Source organism: Bison bison, unplaced genomic scaffold (assembly GCF_000754665.1).
Source record: "Bison bison bison isolate TAMUID 2011002044 unplaced genomic scaffold, Bison_UMD1.0 scf7180017864061, whole genome shotgun sequence".
Lineage (NCBI taxonomy): Eukaryota > Metazoa > Chordata > Mammalia > Artiodactyla > Bovidae > Bison > Bison bison.
In genome coordinates this window covers 3369542-3393465 of record NW_011494633.1, presented here as the reverse complement: position 1 = coordinate 3393465, position 23924 = coordinate 3369542, and the positions used below count along the sequence as shown (strand labels likewise).

The following is a 23924-nucleotide window of genomic DNA, read 5'->3' as shown; positions in this document are numbered from 1 at the left end:
AAGAGCTTGCATGCCAGCAGTTAAAGATCCCACGGGTCCCAACTAAGACCTGGCACAGCAAATCAATCAGTCAATCAGAACATGAAACAGTTGAGACCTGCTGGTTTTGAAAATTACCAGCTTCTCCAGATAGCAAACAATGTTAAATTAAGAAATCTTCCAGGCAAAGACCTAATCTAGAAGACTTCCAGGAAACTACAGTCCAGATGATGCTGAGGGTGTAATTGTAAATGCTTTAAGACCTCAGAAAGATCAAAGGTGGTGCCTCAGAGTACCATTCAGTCGGATGGTACTCTAAACATTTTAAAGATGTCTCTTACATTCCCTCTCAAACAACAGATCTTCTAAGAAGATTAAGGAACTATCTTTACACAACTCAGCAGAAGCCAAAGTTAGAGAAGAACTTACCTCCGAAAGATCTGTGGACATGGCTAGTATCTAACACAATGAACCTCAAATAAGATTCACAAGAGATCCACAAATATTTATGACAATTAGATGAGGAAAAAACCCACAGCCAGCTACAACTTAAAAGGGGCAGAGGCAGTACAAAATGAAGAGGCCTTTGGATCCCCAAATTTTTACCAGAAGAAACTGGTAAAACCTGAGAAAGCCCCACAAGTGCTACCTGTTTGGAAACTGGACTAGGCATCCAGAGGATAGAGCCAAGAACTACGGAGAATTATGGGGGCTTTGAGTACTAAGCAAAAAACTTTCAGTCTTGGTTCTGCTAGATTTTAGAATTACTATGGACCTGAGATTCCTGTGTGCTTCCCATCAACCGTTCTCACTTTCAAATAAACCATTTTGGAAGCAGATTTTACATGCCCAGTCAGGTCTTCAGATGACTGCAACCTCAAGTGAAATCTTGACTATAATCCCATGAGAAAGTCTAAACCAGAATGACCCAGTTAAGCAACTCTGAAATTCCTAAACTACAGAAACTGTGAGATAAATGCTACCTTAAGCCACTAAATTAGGGGGAGTAATTTTTTACACAGCAGTTAAAAAACCTAATACAAACTCACACAGTATATTTCTCCTTATGCTCTGTGCTTATAAAATATCTACCTAGACAGATTATTGTGTATATATAACACGGTAAATGATCCTAAATCTTCTATTTCAATTAAATGGAATAACAAATACTAAAAAAAAATTACTAATAAATAGTTCCTTAATGGCTATGTATTCAGAATTATATTGCCCATGGTTAGTCATTAAGTACAATGCAAGAAAAAAAGTTTTAATGCAAATCTGACACAAAGACAGAAAAATTATCTCACTCATTAACAAACACTTAATATAAAGGTGTTAAATATTAAAGGACCTAGGCAACATACTTAGTAAAAAAAGTGTCAGAGTATATCCAAAAGTATGTAGACAAGTTAGTTTTTAAAAATTAACTGTATGTCCAGAACTTATAAGTTTTTATCTTAAAACATTAATGAATCATAAGATTTACAGAGGAAATTCTCATTTTATGCTATTAACTATTCTTTTTCCTTAGCCATAAAGAGTAAAATTCATAAATGGCCTTTTATAATAATCTGTGCATAAACTAGAGTTGAGTTCTATAACAGGATCTAAAGGATATTTAAATCATTATATTTTTGATATATAAATCACTGGTATTTAAATCATCTATTTTCTGGATTTTCTATAGAATTAGATTATACAAATCCAGAGATTCCTATAGATCTTCTATGACCTTATCTCAATTTTTTAAGTACAGTCTTATTTCTGAATTTTGTCATATAAATCCCCTACTTTATACTACCCCCAAAAACTTTACACTTTCCTTCTTTCCCTTTGCTTTCATCATTTTACAACATCCAAATTCTCTTTTGATTATCTTCAACACGTCCAAATCATTAATATTCCCAAGGAGCCAAAATAAAAACCTACATTAGAAGTCAACATTTTCAATCTAAACCAGTTCAAAATGCTTTCATCTTCTGAACCTAAATGTCCACCATCTTATTATTCATCTGGTAGTTATTTCCATATTTTACTCATATCTTTTCAAATTTATATGTCACACAATTGTTTGTGTTTTACAATTAAGGGCTAGAGCCAAATCTTACACTTCTGTTTTGCAGTGTCTAGCACAGTACCTTCCCGTGGCATGCATGCCATAAATACATGGAGAAAAAAATAAATCCTGTATCAATAAACAACAACATAAGGACTATATAGTACATTAATTATCTAATTCAATATATCATACACTGAGAAATTACATTTTATAAAAATTATAGAATCTGATCCAAAATAAATATTCTAGAAAATGTGTGCTTTATAAATTTGGAATCTTACCTTCAGTAGAATGGCAGGCTTGGTGCAGACTGATTTGTTTCTTGCTTTTATACTTTCCTGTAGAAAGTCCTGAATCACCAAAAGTGGAATTCAATGTTTCTTTGAAACTGTGTAGATTTACTTTCCCCATGTTAGAACCTGACTTTTTAGCCATTTCCATTCTCTTCTTAGAAAATGAGTTCAATATATTTGATTCAGAAAGTGGTGTGCTCATAACTTTCTCTCCTACTGGCAACAAAAACTGAGAGTAACTAGGAGACAAAAATTCTTTACTTTTTGTTGCATTCATTGAAAAACATGAAAAAGCTGGAGTCTGCTTATCTTCACTTGATGGGTGAGTAGTTGTTACACTTGTAGAATTATCAACATGGGCTCCTGACATGACTGCTTGATTTGAAACACAATTTTTACTATTTATCTGCTTAATATCTAAACGCCTTCCAGGTAGATCATCTAAAATTTCATTATTTGTATCTGATGCATGGTCCACTACTTCATCCTCAGAACCTGTACTACAAAATCCTAAATCAAAAGTAACAGAAAATAAATCCTTAGAGCAGTCAAAACTGTTTTCATCATTATTCAATTTTCCCTCATGTCTACCTCTCAAACCTTCATGAGATTTCCAACTATTAGTATCACAGACAATTTGATCTTGGGGTTCAGAATCATTCTCTAACAAAAGTTCATCAGAAATGAAGAACTGAGAGACTGGTGCCATTTCACTTACAGCAGTTCTGTCTGATATACCTAAAGATTCACATTTACTGTTCAAGGGAGGAGGGCTCACATCATTAAACTCCGTATTAACATCTTCAAATAATAATAAACTTTCATCCTGAGCAGTATGCAATATTGGGAGGTCACTGTTATCAACATCATGATTCTTTTCTTCAGCAAAATCCTTTGAAGGGCTGATGTTTATTTGAATTTGATTGCTGGACACTAAATGTTCATTTTTACTATCTTTATGTACTTTATCAGAGTCACAGAAGCTTGGCTCATCAGAAATCTTATCATTAGTTGTACCATAAACGCAAGTTTTTTCAGAAGGATGAGTAATAAACTTTAAATTCTGTTGAGAATTTACAGCTGAACATGCCATTAAATTGGTAGATTTATCATTCTGTAAGCACTCTGAGTAGGGTAGAAAAACCAAGTTTTCAAGTGCAGAACCCTCAGAAATTTCATTTTCCAAATCTGATAGTCCACTGAGAGGCGGAGGAGAATGTGATAAAAATCTCTCTACATTAGCTAGCACCTCTTTTGTTAATGAATGACAATGAAAAAATTGGTCATCTGTTTTCGCTATATCAAGCTCACCCTCAAATGAAAGAAATAAGCTAGCTGAAAAAGATTTCTCATCACTGAAACTGTTATAACCAGAATCAAAAAAACTTCCAGTAAATGAACCAGTAGATTTAATTGTAAACTGACAATCCGTTAGTAATCCACATGACGGATTACCTCCATTTTCACTGACAGCACATGTGGCAGTGACTTCACCTGTATCTGATACCCTTTCACCATTTCGTGGGTCTACCTGAAGAATGTGTTCAGTGGTAGGACTGTCATCAGTATCTAAAGGCTCCATGACAACATCCTTATTTTCCTTTTTAGGCTGATCCTTTTTCAGGTTTTCAGAAGCCTTTTTTTTTAAAGAAGGAATTTTAGTAGATTTGATAGGAATTTGTTTAAAAATTTCAGTACATTCTTCATCAGATTCTGTCATTGAGACTGATTTCCTGTGATTTATATTTGCAAATGAAGACTTCCTGTTATTTGTAAAGGTGCCATCGGCAAAAGAATTACATTCATTTCTCAGAGCACTAGACGCTGAGCTAACATCTTCCATTCGTAAGTAAGATTTAATTTCTGATTCATAGCTGCATTCTCCCTATAAAGAAGGAAAATGAAAGTCACAAGAAAGCAATATAAAACAAACAAAAATTCTAAGAGATGAGCTTTATTCTGTTAAAATATTTCCCAAACAATATTGCATTATTCAAATGATTTTACCTTAAAAATTATTCTAAGTCAAACAAAATTATAAACATTACTGTGAAATTATCACAAATTATCTTTTATCAGTTAATAGTTCTGTATTCCCGAGAGCCACGATAAATATTTGTAGAAAGTATAAATTTAATTAATATATAAAATATTATTATACTTTTTTCCTAACATTTAACTCAACAATGATTCTAACTTCTTAAAAAAGATATTTAAGAAATTAACATATATAAATGAGAAACACATACTTATGTGAAATTTACTCTCTTGATGAAGATAAACTAAGAACAGCTTTTAGAACATTTGAAATAATGGTACCCATATGTCTTCTAGGCTGTAAGCTAGAATATGCTATTTAAAAAAAATTTCTCAAGAACTCTTCTCATGAATTTCCACGTCTTATATCTAAATCTAAAACTACAGTCTCCACCATCCCTGACTCATCCTTCCCTCTTGCCACAAAATGCCACTTTACTCAGGATTCCTCTACTATTCAGGAACCTAAGCAGTTTACTCTCCACCTTCTGTATAATAAAAACAATAAATATTAATGTTAGAATGTCTGTCACCCTACTAGGATATATGCTCCCTACAGAATATTTAATCTGTCTTCTTAACCAGTGTAGCCATGGGGCCTAGAACAGACCATGCCATATAGAAGGCACTAAATAAATGTGCTACTCTGATGCACAGCCTTTGCTGGCACATCCCAGTACTGAGTACATGAGAGGCCCATGACAACTATTGGTAGAAAGTACGAATTTAATTAACACATAAAACAGGATTACAAACACCGTTTTTCACTTGTAGGGATCTATAAATAATTACTTTATTTACATGTATTCATGAACAACAGCTAATAATAAAATTAGCAGCTACAATATATCAAGTAATTACTATGTGCCAGGTATTATTCTAATTGCTTTACATGTACTTAATCCCTAAAACAACCTTGTGACAAAAGAATCATTATTCCCAATTTACAGATGAAACTGAGGCACAAAGAGGTTAAGCAGATGCAAAAAGTAAGATTCTAACCCAGGCATTTTGGATTTCACACTCACAATAGGTTCACCATTCTGACTCTCTCAAAGAACAATCATCAGGAAGTTACTCAAGGAATCACTAATTCTCTAAACTACCAACAGGATAAAGGAGACATACCAAATGACTGTATGATACGGAAATTTCAACAGATCAAACAAGAATACTAAATTTGCTTTACAAACATTTATATAAATCATTAAATAGGAATTCCCTGGAGATCTAGTGGTTAGGACTTGGTGTTCTCACTGCCAGGGCGTGGGTTCAATCCCTGGTCTGGGAACGAAGATCCTACAAGTTATGCGGCACAACCAAAAAACATTTTTTTAAGCCATTCAGTTCAGTTCAGTTGCTCAGTTGTGTCTGACTCTTTGCGACCCCATGGACTGCAGCATGCCAGGCATCCCTGTCCATTACCAACTCCCAGAGTTTACTCAAACTCATGTCCATTGAGTCGGTGATGCCATCCAACCATCTCATCCTCCATACTCTCCTCCTCCTGCCCGCAATCTTTCCCAGCATCAGGGTCTTCTCAAATGAGTCAGTTCTTCCCATCAGGTGGCCAAAGGATTGGAGTTTCAGCTTCAACATCAGTCCTTAAAATGAACACTCAGGACTGATCTCCTTTAGGATGGACTGGTTGGATCTCCTTATAGTCCAAGGGACTCTCAAGAGTCTTCTCCAACACCACAGTTAAAAGCATCAATTCTTTAGCGCTCAGCTTTCTTTACAGTCCAACTCTCACATCCATACATGACTACAGGAAAACCATAGATGGACTTTTGTCAGCAAAGTAACGTCTCTGCTTTTTAATACGCTGTCGAGGTTGGTCATAACTTTTCTTCCAAGGAGCAAGCGTCATTTAATTTCATGGCTGCAGGCACCATCTGCAGTGGTTTTGGAGCCCCCAAATATAAAGTCTGTCACTGCTTCCACTGTTTCCCCATCTATTTGCCATGAAGTGATGGGACCAGATGCCATGATCTTAGTTTTCTGAATGTTGAGCTTTAAGCCAACTTTTTCACTCTCCTCTTTTACTTTCATCAACAGGCTCATTAGTTCTTCTTTGCTTTCTGCCTTAAGGGTGGTGTCATCTGCATATCTGAGGTTATTGATATTTCTCCCGGCAATCTTGATTCCAGCTTGTGCTTCTTCCAGCCCAGCGTTTCTCATGATGTACTCTGCATGTAAGTTAAGCAAGGTGACAATATACAGCCTTGACGTACTCCTTTTCCTATTTGGAACCAGTCTGTTGTTCCATGTCCAGATCTAACTGTTGCTTCCTGACCTGCATACAGATTTCTCAAGAAGCAGGTCAGGTGGTTGGTATTCCCATCTCTTGAAGAATTGTCCAAAATTTGTTGTGGTCCACACAGTCAAAGGCTTTGGCACAGTCAATAGAAGCAGAAGTAGGTATTTTTCTGGAACTCTCTTGCTTTTTTGATGATCCGACGGGTGTTGGCAATTTGATCTCTGGTTCCTCTGCCTTGTCTAAATCCAGCTTGAACATCTGGAATTTCATGGTTTATGTACTGTTGAAGCCTGGCTTGGAGAATTTTGAGCATTACTTTGCTAGTGTGTGAGATGAGTGCAATTGTGCAGTAGTTTGAGCATTCTTTGGCATTGCCTTTCTTTGGGATTGGAATGAAAACTGACCTTTTCCAGTCCTGTGGCCACTGCTGAGTTTTAAAAATTTGCTGGCATATTGAGGGCAGCACTTTCACGGCATCATCTTTTAGGATTTGAAATAGCTCAAGTGGAATTCCATCACCTCCAGTAGTTTTGTTCATAGTGATACCTCCTAAGGCCCACTTGACTTAGCATTCCAGTATGTCTGGCTCTAAGTGAATGGTCATACCATGATTATCTGGGTCATGAAGATCTTTTTTGCACAGTTCTTCTGTGTATTCTTGCCACCTCTTAATATCTTCTGCTTCTGTTAGGTCCATACCATTTCTGTCCTTTATTGTGCCCATCTTTGTATGAAATGTTCCCTCGGTATCTCTAATTTTCTTGAAGAGATCTCTAGTCTTTCCCTTGCTATTGTTTTCTTCTATTTCTTTGCATTGATCACTGAGGATGGCTTTCTTATCTCTCAATGTTGTTCTTTGTAACTCTGCATTCAAATGGGTATATCTTTCCTTTTCTCCTTTGCCTTTAGCTTCTCTTCTTCTCATAGCTTTTTGTAAGGCCTCCTCAGACAATCATTTTGCCTTTTTTGCATTTCTTTTTCTTGGGGATGGTCTTGATCCCCTTTAGCCAATGAAAGAGAAAGTGAAGTCGCTCAGTCGTGTCCGACTCTTTGGGACCCCATGGACTGTAGACTACCAGACCCCTCTGTCTGTGGGATTTTCAAGGCAAGAATACTGGAGTGGGTTGCCATTTCCTTCTCCAGGAGATCTTCCTGAATGAGGGATTGAACCCAGGTCTCCCGCATTGTAGGCAGATGCTTTACCATCTGAGTCACCAGGGAAGCTCCCTTTAGCCATTAAATACATTAAAATTTCACTCTTGTCTATCAATATTCACAGACGGCATTCTTCTAATTAGGCCTACTTCTCCTAAGATAGAAAACTAGTCCACTGAGATCACAAGAAGCTACATAGAAAAACAAAATAGTTTAGCTATGATTATTTATAATAAATACTTGTTTCTTATAATAATGACTTCAAATTAAGAAGACTAAAGTATTCTAGTTTCACTGTCATGCCAGCAAAAGAAAGTTAAAGAAGGCTCCTACCTCTTCATGTCTCATTCCTTCTATCATTTGCATAATATTTATGAAATGGTGACATCGATCTGAATGGTCGACTTGATATGTAGGCAAAGGATGATCCTGCCATAATCTCCATTCAGAGAGAGACAGTTGACGAATTCCAACGGTTGGTTCTTCAGTCTTGATTAACAATCATTTAATATAACAAAAAACACACATACTCAGATTTCACACACTGATTTAAAAAATACTTAATATACAGATAATCGGCATACCGTAAATAATTTTAATTCACTTAGGTATTTTCAACTAGCATTTCAGGTGAAAAATAAAATAACTTTAGGAAGTACAAAGATGTCCTTTTAAATACATCTTAAAAATAACTGTTACCTGTATTGCTTGTACAACTAGAAAGAAAACTATGTCATTAGAAATAAAACACATAAATAAATAAATATTAGATGAGTTACTACTTGGACATATTCCTGTTATATAATTCCATGTTAAGAGTTTTTGCTAGATTACGTTCTATAATCTAATAAAGAGGTATTCATAATCTCTCAGTGATACTGATCTCAATTCATCATGCCTGCTGCCATTCCTCACTTTCCCTGTTAGTGAAAAAAATATAGATTTTCAAAGCCAAGTATTTCAAGCCCTATAAATCTTCTCAAAGGTATCTTCCTTGAAGTTGTTTTTCTATTTCTCTGGGTACATATGTAACCTCTGATCAATCTGTTTGACTTTCCTTATGCTCATCAATAATTTGTTCATAATAAAATATTATTCAATTTAAAGTTTTACTCTAATTTCAAAACAAAAAGTAAAAAGCAGTTTGTACAAAGACATTCATAAAAGCCTAATTTTATACTAGTAATATACTGAAAATAGCTCTAAAACACAACAGAGAAATAGTTAAAGTACGGTATATCACAGAGTAACATAACAATCATAAAAATTATACCTACACAGAAACATTCATATGAAGAAAGTCATAAAGTCAGAATTTATGTAAATATATTATAGTCATATAAAAATATATATACAATAAGAAATATGAGTTTTACCAAGACAGACTACTCTTTAATATTCTTTTTTAAACTGTTAAAATTAAAGTTAAAATATTTTAAACTAAAAATATTCAGTTTTAAACTGCTTACATTCTTAATTTTTGACCTTCTGATCATGAATATTCATTCTCTTTACTCCCAAAGCTATTGCATAGTCACTATAAAGAACATCTGAAAACACATTTAACTTACTGGTCTGTTCTCTTCGTTGTGTAAAGACAGAAATTGAACTTGAGGCAATGTTATTTGCTGAATTTCATCAGTGTCTCTTAATCTATATCGTCTATTCCATAATTTAAATTCTTCTTCTGATAAGAACCAATCGTCTTTTGAATTACTCTGCTTTATTCCTAGAAATTTAAAAAATAAGTCAAAACAGGTTTAAAAAAAATCTGCTAGACAAACACAAAATAAAAGACATCAACTCAAACTCTCTACCTGTTTCTGCTCAACCACTAATTCTGTTCCTTAAAATTTGCTTTCTTCATATAAACACTCTGGTTATTACTTCCTGTTTCTACACATCTCCTAAACTTCTCTCACCTTTTTGAAAGTACGTACTAGGGGACCCTTCCAACTACAGCTAACCTTGTTAACAAAACATCACCAGGCAGCTCTCAGTCTTGTATTCCTTTGGACTCTCTCTATTTTGTTGTCTAAGACCTGGAAGGAAACAGACAACTTACAAAAGAAAGCTAGCATCATGATTCTATCTTAACACTATCAGAAAGCTATCTGAATCTGTTATGGATGCGGGAGAGATGCAAAGACTAAAAAGAGTTAAAGCCTTAAATGTGGGGTGGGGTGGGACGACAGTTTAAAAAGGACAAGAAAGACCTACTGCTTTAAAAAATGACATGATAACATACTTTTAAAAAATGCATAATAAATTAATCCTTTATTAGTTCATAATCTTTGTAAAGGAAAATAACCACCAACATGGAAAGGATGAAAAAATATTAAGCTGTAACTCAGGTCCCGGTAAAGATGAGGGAAGAAAAAGAAATCAGAAAGGTACTGAACTGGAAATCAGGAAACTTCTGTCGTAGGTATTCCCAAATATTACATGAAAGCTTTTGCAAAATAAGGGGTTTAAATTAGGTGATCTCTCAGGTTTCCTCAGATCTAGCAATCTGAGGCACTGAGACTTTTGAAATAGAAACTTATTTCCTTCTCCTGGTCACATTAAACATATTCAGACCTCTAGCCTAAATGAATCATATACAAATATATAAAAGATGGTATTTATACACACTACCTTATTAGCAAGATGAATCACTCACACTTGAAAAATCAGAGAAAATGGAAGAAGAAAAGCATAGAAAAATGTACATGAGCCAGTAATATAAGAAAGCCTTCCTCAGAGATCAGTGCAAAGAAATAGAGGAAAACAATAAAAATGGGAAAGTCCAGAGATCTCTTCAAGAAAATTAGAGATACTGAGGGAACATTTCATACAAAGATAGGCACAATGAAGGACAGGAATGGTATGGACCTAACATAAGCAGAAGAGATTAAGAAGAGGTGGCAAGAATACACAGAAGAACTATACAAAAAAGATCTTCACGACCCAGATAATCACAATCGTGGGATCATTCACCTAGAGCCAGACATCCTGGAATGTGAAGTCAAGTGGGCCTTAGGAAGCAAAACTATGAACAAAACTACTGGAGGTGATGGAATTCCACTTGAGCTATTTCAAATCCTAAAAGATAATGCTGTGAAAGTGTTGCCCTCAATATGCCAGCAAATTTTTAAAACTCAGCAGTGGCCACAGGACTGGAAAAGGTCAGTTTTCATTCCAATCCCAAAGAAAGGCAGTGCCAAAGAACATTCAAACTACCGCACAATTGCACTCATCTCACATGCTAGCAAAGTAATGCTCAAAATTCCCCAAGCCAGGCTTCAACAGTACATAAACCATGAAATTCCAGATGTTCAAGCTGGATTTAGAAAAGGCAGAGGAACCAGAGATCAAATTGCCAACACCGGTCGGATCATCAAAAAAGCAAGAGAGTTCCAGAAAAATACCTACTTCTGCTTCTATTGACTGTGCCAAAGCCTTTGACTGTGTGGACCACAACAAATTTTGGACAATTCTTCAAGAGATGGAGACCACCTGACCTGCTTCTTGAGAAATCTGTATGCAGGTCAGGAAGCAACAGTTAGATCTGGACATGGAACAATAGACTGGTTCCAAATAGGAAAAGGAGTACGTCAAGGCTGTATATTGTCACCTTGCTTAACTTATATGCAGAGTACATCATGAGAAACGCTGGGCTGGAAGAAGCACAAGCTGGAATCAAGATTGCCACGAGAAATATCAATAACCCCAGATATGCAGATGACACCACCCTTAAGGCAGAAAGCAAAGAAGAACTAATGAGCCTGTTGATGAAAGTAAAAGAGGAGAGTGAAAAAGTTGGCTTAAAGCTCAACATTCAGAAAACTAAGATCATGGCATCTGGTCCCATCATTTCATGGCAAATAGATGGGGAAACAGTGGAAGCAGTGACAGACTTTATATTTGGGGGCTCCAAAACCACTGCAGATGGTGCCTGCAGCCATGAAATTAAAAGATGCTTGCTCCTTGGAAGAAAAGTTATGACCAACCTAGACAGCATATTAAAAAGCAGAGACATTACTTTGCCAACAAAGGTCCATCTAATCAAAGGTATGTAGTCATATATGGATGTGAGAGTTGGACTATAAAGAAAGCTGAGCGCTGAATAATTGATGCTTTTGAACTGTGGTGTTGGAGAAGACTCTTGAGAGTCCCTTGGACTGCACGGAGATCAACCCAGTCAATCCTAAAGGAAATCAGTCCTGAATATTCATTGGAAGGACTGATGCCGAAGCTGAAACTCCAATACTTTGGTTACCTGATGTGAAGAACTGACTCATTGGAATAGACCCTGATGCTGGGCAAGATTGAAGGCAGGAGGAGAAGGGGACGAAAGAGGAAATGGTTGGATGGCATCACCAACTGAACGGACATGAGTTTGAGTAAACTCCAGGAGTTGGTGATGGGCAGGGAGGCCTGGCATGCTGCAGTCCAGGGGGTTGCAAAGAGTCGGACAGTACTGAGCGACTGAACTAAACTAGTAACATTTTTAGAAGCAATTACTAAACATATGGTTAATTAACATCTATAAAAATTAAATGATCACTAAGAAAACTGTACACCAACCTAACCAAGTTTTGATCATACTGTTAGTTTAATTATTCAAGAGAATTCAAATATACACTATCTTTTCATTTTAACCATAATTTGGCAAAGTCTTGTAAAATGATACGTATATTTCTATTAAGTGAATTTGCATTAGGTTTAACAGGCATATCCACAAAACACTGATTAATGGCTCTGAGTTAAAGGAAAGAACGTTAACAAATTTAACTAAGTCCAAAGAAGGTGCCCAGGATAGAGAAGAATTCTGAAACTTCACAGTAATGGAAACCAGTGGAAAAGTCAGTTGAACAAACTTGAGAGGTACTGTCTTCAAATATATAAAGAAAGTGCGACCTAGGTATCTCAAAGATCAAATCCATTTTTGTGTCTAGAAGCTGTGGGCAAATAAAGCCACCTGCCATTTCAGTAAATAAAGGATGTTGTTGGGGCGATCAGCCATCAGCCACTGCAGCTGCCCCTAAGAGCGTATCAGAGTGGAGAAAAGCAGAATACTGGCCTAGGTAGTTAAGATGTATATCAAAGGAATAATTTCAGTGAGCTGAAACTCTTGCATCGTCCCATACATAAAAAAGCACTAAAATCATTAACTTGAGAGGTCTAGTTTTCTGGGATTAGAAGTAATCTTTTGATGTTCAGTGACTGGGTTTTTTCTCAGCAAAAACTCCTATGTATCCTGGCCCCCCACTTGCCTCTGTGGGACAGTCCCTCCGAGCTATCTGAGGGGCTTCCTTCCTGTGCTATAGTCCTCAGTAGTGCCCTGAATAAAACCTAATTCTCAACTTTAATGTTGTGCATTTTTTTCAGTTGACAAAGCCATAATTAAATCAATGAGAAAAAGATACAACGACAGAATTTTTTTTTTAACAAAAGAACTTCTTTTATATGTACTATCAACAATGGAACGAACTCTCATAAAAGAATACAGTTTCCATTAACAGAGATGTTCAAGTTGAGGCTTGATATACATTTGACGTGGAGAGGGAAATAGCAACCCACTCCAGTATTTTTGTCTGGGAAATCCCACGGACAGAGGAGCTTGGTGGGCTACAGTCCACAGGGTCTCAAAGAGTCGCACATGATCTAGAGATTGGACACTCAGACACACACACTTAACAGGCATGCTATAGAAAACATCCCTACCTTGGTAGGTAACTGGACTGGATGATTCCTGAGGTTTCTTCCAAAGTTTACAATATATTTTATGATTCTTTAATATTTCAAGATATTGTCTTGATATCACCAAAATCTCTGCAGTTCTTAAACTAGCCTTCTCCTTACTACGCTCCTTGGCACCAAAGTATTAATATTTGTTCCTCACTGGCTCAGTATCACCAGCTTAGTCTAACTTCACCACTATCTGGTGTAACAGTAAATAAAAAAAAAAAAAAATTCTCCTTTGCAGAAATTCCCCCTATTTCTCTGAAAGCAATTCCACAGATACTTATTAATACTCCTAAATCCTTTATTTAACTCTCTGATAGGCATGCAAATCTTTGTAAAGGAAAAGCAAGTCTCTAGCCAGGTTTTCAACCAGAAATGATTTTCTTAAGGACCTAGGAGACATCTCTTTGAAATGTAAACATCAAGGAAGACAGTGTCCCCATGTCCCAGACAGCTGGGGAGTTCAGCCTTGGCACCTTCCTCTGGGCTCTCCCTACCTGCTTGTCATAGAGACAGAAGTTTTATTATTTCTTTGGATAAGTGTTAGGTGCTCAGTTGTGTTTGTGATCCCATAGACTATGATTTGTGACCTATGGTTTGTGACCCCATAGACTGTACCTTGCCAGACTCTTCTGTCCATGGAATTCTCCAGGCAAAAATACTGGAGTGGGTAGCCATTCCCTTCTCCAGGGGATCTTCCCAACCCAGGGACTGAACCTGGGTCTCCTACACTGCAGGCATATTCCTCACTGTTTGAGCTACCAGGGAGGATGAGGATAAAGGCAACTAGCTAACACAAATGGCTACCTCAATTACTGGGTGAATTTGGAATTAACTATGAAAGAACATGGGCTTCCCAGGTGGCTCTGTGATAAGAATCTACCTGCCACTGCAGGAGACGCAGGTTCGAGCCCTGGGTCAGGAAGACTGCCCTGGAGAAAGAAAAGGCAACCCACTCCAGTATTCTTGCCCTGGAATTCCCAGAGGAGCCTGGAGAGGCTACAGTCCATGGGGTTGCAAAAGAGTCAGACACGACTTAGCAACTAAAACAACAACAATGAAAGAACATACAGCAAATGGTGCTGTCCTCTTATGAGAAGACAAGTTACTGTTAAAATCTTAAGAACATGAGGTAAAGGATTACTACTGTTTAAATGAACAGGCTGGAATTTCTTTCTTTCTCTTAACTTGGTGGATTGCTTACAATGCATACTGTAATATGGCTTTGTGCTTATTCAATAATAAAAGTGTTTTCCTCTTTTCTACATTTTGTAAAGCGGATTCTCTGGGCTTATATTTTTAGTTTTCCCAACACTGAGCTTCTTTCATTCTGTATTGCCAGTACCTTGTTCCCTTTGCCACATTAATCATCTCTCTTCTATCCTTCTCAAAGTGAACACCTATAACAAACCAGAATGTATGTTGATTTTCTCATAGAATAGATCAATATATGACCTGCTAACAAATAACAGTAAAACAAATGTGTGTCTCAAATGCAAAAAACTGTATTTACCATTCCTATAGGAAAAGATAGATGACTTTCGCTGCAAGTTCCGAGAAGGCTTCTCTGGTTCATAGACACCATGTGTAATGAACATCTTATGTAACTGTGGGTTGACTCCATTAGGAACCATTCGTGGACTTCCTTGGTAAAAATGAAGGACCTGCCTATTACCTGAAATAGCTTTATAAATACTTCTTTTGTTGCATTGACTTTGATTATAAGTCTGCAAAAAAAAAATGCAAAATCATTTTATTTCTATAATAATCACCTAGCCATAACAAGTAGTTATTATATCACCCTGAGTTTATTCTAAACAGCAAATTAAACTCTGATCCACTTAAATACTTGAGGAACAGAATCTATGTTGTCTTAAATTTGAAGGCTATTTAAGTCTTAATGAAAATCATTTCAAGATTTATTCTTACTTTAGTAACTATATTGTACCAACAAAGTCTGTCTTTTATTCAGTATCTTGCTGTTTTTGAATAAGGTTAATATTTATACGTACGTATAAACTGCTTTAAAAAAATACTATTTTTTTAATTTCAGCTTGTTACTTCATCTCTCTACACGTCAATTTTCTTTACTGTATACAACAAGAAAATCCCTAGTACTGCCCTGACAGCGTTGTTGACATTATTTAAGTAAAACAATGCATCTGAAACATTTGCAATAGTGTCCAACACAAAGTAGGTACTCATGAAATGTGGTCCACTATGACTTTTTAACAGATAAGAAAACTAACACTTAAATAGAGGTTAAGTGAGTTGCCTAAGGTAATACAATTAGTTAGGACCCAGTTCCACTCAGTGATAATACATAGACTTTTAAAAGCTGCCAGACATCTCATTTATTAGAATTATCTCATAGATAAATTGGATGTTACATAAGAATATGCTATAGTAACATAAAAAGTATTGGTGGAAAAAGAAATTCATTTTTCAGGATGATTTTCATAGGGTTTCTGAAACACTTCAAATCAATTGTTTAAACCTACTGTCATTAATGAAAATTCCTTAATGCAAAACTATTTAAAAAATATTTACTTGGCCACAGAAATAGTCCCACTCAGTTATAAAAGTTATTAACACTTCAGTGTACACATGCAGAATAATATTATGTAAAACATATTTAGGGAGGCCCGTCACCCAAGACTTATGAATATCACTCAATGCCTTATCACTTAGAATAGACATTAGTAAACTTCCACAAGGGGTCAGAAAGTAAATATTTTAGGCTTTGCTGGCTACATATTACCCCCGGCGCATATGGTGGGTTAGTTGACTGATTTAGGCAGCTCTTTAAAATGTAAAAAATATTCTCAGCTCACTGTAGTTATTAATAAAACAACAACTAAACACACACAAAAAAACAAGCCTTAAAAGCACAGGGAAATAGTCAGACAAGGTAATACTTGATTTTTGTATCTATGTGTTGCTAAATTAATACTAAAGTACAAAGATACGGTTCTTTATATGGATAAAAGTTATGAAGCTGAGTCTAGTCAAAAATTTTCCTAACTACAAGAAAAGAATAGGTAGTATCTAATACAAAGGGAAACAAAAGTCAATAACAATTACTACAGATTGCTTGGACTTTGAATGTGAACAGATTGATACTTGTCTTTAGGTTCCGTTTCTCAAATTTCGACTGTCAGATTATGCTCCCACAAGTCTACTTACGCGTTCCTCTCGTCCTTCAGCAAGGATAACAACAATTCTGCCCTGACGTTTGCGGCCAGTTCTACCCATTCGCTGTATAAGACGAATTGGGCTCTTTTGGGCATCAAAACATATTATAAGGTCAACTTCTCCGATATCCAAACCTTCTTCACCAACGCAAGTAGACACCAAAGTATTGTAACCACCACTACGAAATTGTTTCACTACCTAAAATTAAAATTTAAAAATACTTAGAGGCAACTAGAAGAGAATTGCAAATCAAAGCATACTTTTTCCATTTGCCCCTGAAATCAGATTAAAAATCACCACCCAAAATACTACCAAATAGGAAAGGAAGCGGCAAAATGACAATATAAACCAAGAGAGACAGCGGTGCAGTGCAAAGCGCAGTCCCGATTCCTTTGCTTTAATGATGGTTATGATTCCAAAAGGTTCTTCTAACCATTTACACATGAATGAGAAAGCACAGATATTATTTTTAACATCACTAAAAAGAGGGTAGAGCACGTAAATGGCCCCAGAGCACTTACTGCTATTTATCATATCCTACTGTCAGTCAATTTTAGAATAACAGTAAGTTTAATGATTAAACTATGTTTGATTACTTCTAGCATTCATATTTTAAACAGAAATGGAATAACAGCAATAGAGAATGGTCTGGCGGCTGTCAAGGGGGAGGGGGCTGAGGGAGGGATCAAGCCAGGGGTTGGGGTTAGCAGATGTAAACGTCTGTATATACAATGGACAAACAAGTTCCCACTGTAGAGCACAGAGAACTATATTCAATGGAAAACAATATTAAAAAAAGAATGCATGCATATGTGTAAACTGAATCACCTTGCTGTACAGCAGTAATACAACATTGTATAAATCAACTATACTTCAGTAACAAAAATTTTAGTTAAAAACACAATTCATATTTTACTTTTTACACTGCTATTCCAGTGAAGGGTAGCACAATATGGCAGCCCAAATATGACTATAGTTTAGATCATGCTGCCCCAGCCTGTGCTGCTTTTGGTATACTGATTACTTTGAGCTAAAGGCATTCAAAAAAAAGCAAGTGCGGTTTCTCTGGCCACTTATCTGCCTAAAAGCAGATCCTCCAGAAGGAACTCAACTGTCATAAATCCCTTCCCCAGGAGTTTCATCAACGAGGGAAAACTAACTCAGCAAGAGACTGAAAGCCCATATCATATCCAAACAAACTTCATCACAATCTATCACTCACACTTCCCATCCTTTAAGACCCCATTGATCTTCCCTGAAAATCATTTACTCTCCTTCGTGCCTGCCACTCCTCTTTCCCCATAAGATGCTATTTAAATACGAATTCTAAGCCACTTTAGGGAGTTACTCAATTTTCCCTCGGTATTTTCCCACGTATACATGAAGTATACATGTTTGTTTGTTTTTAATTTATATTGCTTTTCAGCTGTGCTCAGGCTTTTCTCTAGATGAGGTGAGCAGGGGCTACCCTCCAGTTGCGGAACTTGGGTTTCCCATTGTGGTAGCCTCTCTTGTTGAGGAGCAAACTCTAGGGTGCACGGGCTTCAGTCGTTAGGACTCCCTGGCTCTAGAGCACAGACTCAAAAGTTGTGACTCCTGGACTTAGTTGCACCATGGCATGTGGGATTTTCCCAGACCAGGAATTGAACCCGTGTCTCTTACATTGGCAGGTAGATTCTTTACCACTGGCAGGTGGATTCTTTACCACTGAGCCACCATGGAAGCCCAGTATACATTTGTTAATAAGCTTCACTTTGTTTTTCTCTTGTAAATCTGTCTTTTATTACAGAGGTTGCAGCTAAGAACTCAGAAGGGTAGAGGGAAAATTATTTTTTCTTCTCTTCACCAGGATTCCCTGATCAAGTTACAGGAACTACACTAGCATGACAATGAGTTAATGAAAAAGTCAAAGTCAACTCCTTTATCTCAGATCCCACTCTAAATTTGTCAGTAAGTCCTGTCAACTTCGGAGTGGCACCCCACTCCAGTACTCTTGCCTGGAAAATCCCATGGACAGAGGAGCCTAGTGGGCTGCATTCCATGGGGTCGCTAAGAGTCGGACACGACTGAGCGATTTCACTTTGTTTTCACTTTCATGCATTGGAGAAGGAAATGGCAACCCACTCCAGTGTTCTTGCCTGGAGAATTCCAGGGACGGGGGAGCCTGGTGGGCTGCCGTCTCTGGGGTCGCACAGAGTCAGACATGACTGAAGCCACTTAGCAGCAGCCTGTCAACTTGACCTTGAAAATATATCCATAATCCAATCATTTCTCGCAAACTTCTCTGCTTCCATGTAGTCCAAGCCACCATTGTCTTTAGCTTGAATTATTACAACTGATTCAAATGTATTCTTTTTAATGGCTGAGTAATACTCCATTGTATATATGTACCACCCTTAGCCCCTACAGTTTATTCTGAAGACAGCAGCCAGTGTGATTCTTTTAAAGTATCAGTCAGGCAATGACCCTCCTCTGCTCTAAATTCTCCAAGGGCTTCTGCTCATCTCAGAGAAAAATCCAGTCATTAAAATAGAAATGACCTACAAGATCCTAAAGAACCTGGCGCCCCACTTCCTCTGTGACTTCATCACTTGTTTACTTAAAGAGACTCTTTTGAGGGCAGTGGAAACTTGTATAAGAAGTATGTAAACAGTAGGAGTCCTCATCTTTTCATGTTGACAGATTCAAGAAAGAATCTTTGAAAATAAATTAGCTGTTAAAGACATACCTAATTGTCAGAGACAATTGTCTTTAACAGCTATTGTCATAATTCTTCCAATTGGTCTTTCTATTTCCACCCTTAGCCCCTACAGTTTATTCTGAAGACAGCAGCCAGTGTGAGGTGGATGAAACTGGAGCCTATTATATAGAGTGAAGTAAGCCAGAAAGAAAAACACCAATACAGTATACTAATGCATATATATGGAATTTAGAAAGATGGTAACGATAACCCTGTATGTGAGACAGCAAAAGAGACACAGATGTATAGAACAGTATTTCGGACTCTGTGGGAGAGGCAGAGGGGGGGATGATTTGGGAGAATGGCATTGAAACATGTATAATATCATATAAGAAACTAATCGCCAGTCCAGGTTCCATGCAGGATACAGGGAGCTTGGGGCTGGTGTACTGGGATGACCCAGAGGGATGGTACAGGGAGGGAGGTGTGAGGAGGGTTCAGGATGGGGAACATGTGTACACCCGTGTAGACCAGGTCTACATTGTGTAACACCGCCACCTTGTGGCTAAATACTTCATTACAGAGTAATCCCAAATTAAATTCCTATTAAAGATAAGATCTTTAAAAAAAAAAAAAAAACAAAAGCATCAATTTTTCAGAACTCAGCTTTCTTTATAGTCCAAATCTCACATCCATACATGACTACTGGAAAAACCATAACTTTGACTAGACAGACTTCTGCTGGCAAAGTAATGTCTCTGCTTTTTAATATGCTGTCTAGGTTGGTCATAACTTTTCTTCTAAGGAGCAAGCGTCTTTTAATTTCATGGCTGCAGTCACCATCTGCAGTGATTTTGGAGCCCCCAAAATAAAAGTCTGTCAGTGCTTCCACTGTTTCCCCATCTATTTGCCATGAAGTGATGGGACCAGATGCCATGATCTTAGTTTTCTCAATATTGAGCTTTAAGCCAACTTTTTCACTTTCCTCTTTCACTTTCATCAACAGGCTCTTTAGTTCTTCGCTTTCTGCCTTATGAGTGGTGTCATCTGCATATCTGAGGTGATTGATATTTCTCCCAGCAATCTTGATTCCAGCTTGTGCTTCATCCAGCTCAGTGTCTCTCATGATGTACTCTGCATATAAGTTGAATAAGCAGTGTGACAATATACAGCCTTGATGTACTCCTTTCCTGATTTGGAACCAGTCTGTTGTTCCATGTCTAATTCCAACTGTTGCTTCCTGACCTGCATACAGATTTCTCAGGAGGCAGGTCAGGTGGTCTGGTATTCCCATCTCTTTCAGAATTTTCCACAGTTTATTGTGATCCACACAGTCAAAGGCTCTGGCATAGTCAGTAAAGCAGAAATAGATGTTTTTCTGGAACTCTCTTGCTTTTTCCATGATCCAGCGGATGTTGGCAATTTGATCTCTGGTTCCTCTGCCTTTTCTAAATCCAGCCTGAACATTTGGAAGTTCATGGTTCATGCACTGTTGAAGCCTGGCTTGGAGAATTTTGAGCATTACTTTGTTAGCGTGTAAGATGTCCTTTTCATTATACGGGACTGGAATGCAAAAGTAGAGAGTCAAGAAATACCTGGAGTAACAGGCAAATTTGACCTTGGAGTACAGAATGAAGCAGGGCAAAGGCTAATAGAGTTTTGCCAAGAGAACGCACTGGTCAGAGCAAACACCTTCTTCCAACAACAGAAGAGAAGGCTCTACACATGGACGTCACCAGATGGTCAATACCAAAATCAGATTGATTATATTCTTTGCAGCCAAAAGTGGAGAAGCTCTATATAGTCAGCGAAAACAAGACTGGGAGCTGACTGAGGCTCAGATCATGAACTCCTTATTGCCAAATTCAGACTTAAATTGAAGACAGTAGGGAAAACCACTAGACCATTCAGGTATGACCTAAATCAAATCCCTTACGACTATACAGTGGAAGTGAGAAATAGATTTAAGGGACTAGATCTGATAGAGTGCCTGAAGAACTATGGACAGAGATTCGTGACATTGTACAGGAGGCAGGGATCAAGACCATCCCCAAGAAAAAGAAATGCAAAAAAGGCAAAATGGTTGTCTGAGGAAGCCTTACAAATAGCTGTGAAAAGAAGAGAAGCAGAAGGCAAAGGAGAAAAGGAAAGATATACCCTTTGGAATGCAGAGTTCCAAAGAATAGCAAGGAGATATAAGAAAGGTTTCCTCAGTGATCAATGCAAAGAAATAGAGGAAAACAATAGCAAGGTAAAGACTAGAGATCTCTTGAAGAAAATTAGAGATACCAAGGGAACATTTCATGCAAAGATGGGCACAATAAAGGACAGAAATGGTATGGACCTAACAGAAACAGAAGATATTAAGAGGAGGTGGCAAGAATACACAGAAGAACTATACAAAACAGATCTTCATGACCCAGATAATCATGATGATATGATCACTCACCTAGAGCCAGACATCCTGGAATGCGAAGTCAAGTGGGCCTTAGGAAGCATCACTACGAACAAAGCTAGTGGAGGTGATGGAATTTGAATTGAGCTATTTCAAATCCTAAAAGATGATGCTGTGAAAATGCTGCACTCAATACGCCAGCAAATTCTGAAAACTCAGCAGTGGCCACAGGATTGCTAAAGGTCAGTTTTCATTCCAATCCCAAAGAAAGGCAATGCTAAAGAATGCCTAGGTTTATTTATATATTTACTATAAAATTATCTTTAAGCTATAGCTTAACAAAATAAAATGGCATAAGTGAAAAGCGAATCAATCTTATTTTTATATTCATCAACTCAAAAAATAATTACCTCCAGCTGCTCCTTCTGGGTAAAACCCTTCATGCTTTTCCCCGAGGCATGGCCAACAAAAGCCATTACTCTAATAACTGGCTGATGCGGTAAAAGCATTTCTGCAATTTCTTGAACACTATCTCGAAATGAAGAGAAGATCATAACTCTGGTCTCGTCACACTTCCTATCAGACGTCTTTCGGGCTGTATAACCAAAAAATACTTTAATTACAACTTAAAAAAAACATTTAGATAATTCAAAAGGCAAACAAACCTGAAACTATATACCAGTGAGTTACAGTTGTAACAGTTCTTTCAAAAAAGTAAAGCATCTTAAACCTTTGCCGGTTTTCCTTCCACCTTTTCTTCCACCTTAATAAACCTGGCTCCTTATCTCTCACTGGCTATGGTAAAAGAAAACCCAAACAGATCAAATAAAAGTTAGCTTGTGATCAGTCCTTCAATTTATGCACGATGCTTCTTATGCCTCGTTACCTTCTAAACCAGAAGCACAGGTCTACAGAGCATCCACTGATTCTCTAAAACTTCCCTTTCCTTTCTGTTCACTAGGCACTATCTTAATCCAGGTCATGGTACTCTGTCCCTGAATTATTGATACTATCAAATTCTCTAAGGAAAACTGCAGGATATACCCTACATGCAGTCACAAAGCTGCTCCCACTGTCTCTGTGCTTGGGAGGAGTAGAATGCACGAATAACATGATTTTGAGGGTGGCTCACTTAGTCTCTGGGCAATGTGTGACCATGGCAGTGATTTAATCTATTTCATTTAATCTCTTTAAGCTTTAGTTTCTTAATATCTAAAATGGACTGGAGAAGGGAATGGCAACCCACTCCAGTATTCTTGCCTGGAAAATCTCATGGATGGAGGAGCCTGGTGGGCTACAGTCCATGGGGCTGCAAAGAGTTGGACACAACTGAGCGATTTCACTTTAAAATGGATTGAGGTGATGATGAAATCAAATAGTAAATATAAGGTATGCAGACTTGAGTATAACAACTGGTTACTAATTGCAAGCTGTGGGGCGGTGGGGGGCTTTGGTTGTTTGTTTCCTTTTGTTTTTTAACCTTGCATGGGACTCTGACAATCCTTCCGAAACACAATTCATATTACATTAATCATGTGTGTGCCAGGGACTCCACTATGCATTTTATATATTAACTCATTTAATCTTCATGAATTAAATGACTTAATACACATAAAGCTACTCATCTAACACGCTAGTAAAGTAATGGCCAAAATTCTCCAAGCCGGGCTTCAGCAATACCTGAACTGTGAACTTCCTGATGTTCAAGCTGGTTTTAGAAAAGGCAGAGGAACCAGAGATCAAATTGCCAACATCTGCTGGATCATGGAAAAAGCAAGAGAGTTCCAGAAAAACATCTACTTCTGCTTTATTGACTATGCCAAAGCCTTTGACTGTGTGGATCACAATAAACTGTGGAAAATTCTGAAAGAGATGGGAATACCAGACCACCTGATCTGCCTCTTGAGAAATTTGTATGCAGGTCAGGAAGCAACAGTTAGAACTGGACATGGAACAACAGACTGGTTCCAAATAGGAAAAGGAACACGTCAAGGCTGTATATTGTCAGCCTGTTTATTTAACCTATATGCAGAGTACATCATGAGAAACGCTGGACTGGAAGAAACACAAGCTGGAATCAAGATTGCCAGGAGAAATATCAATAACCTCAGATATGCAGATGACACCACCCTTATGGCAGA

General features: G+C 37.4%; 1 protein-coding gene across 3 annotated transcripts in view; it reads right to left on the bottom strand.

Moving 5' to 3' along the window:
- The window catches only part of FANCM (Fanconi anemia, complementation group M), a 103278-nt gene that overhangs the window by 59526 nt on the left and 19828 nt on the right, over window positions 1–23924 (bottom strand). For all 3 annotated transcript variants that reach the window (XR_824967.1, XR_824968.1, XM_010836133.1), the window contains exons 9-14: window positions 22194–22378; window positions 16700–16906; window positions 15027–15240; window positions 9355–9512; window positions 8117–8272; window positions 2320–4216 (exon numbers count right to left, since the gene is read on the bottom strand). Coding sequence is in view for 1 of the 3 variants with exons in the window: in XM_010836133.1 (XP_010834435.1) it covers window positions 2320–4216; window positions 8117–8272; window positions 9355–9512; window positions 15027–15240; window positions 16700–16906; window positions 22194–22378 (2817 nt within the window). In the remaining 2 variants the exon portion in view is untranslated. The remainder of the gene's footprint in view (window positions 1–2319; window positions 4217–8116; window positions 8273–9354; window positions 9513–15026; window positions 15241–16699; window positions 16907–22193; window positions 22379–23924) is intronic.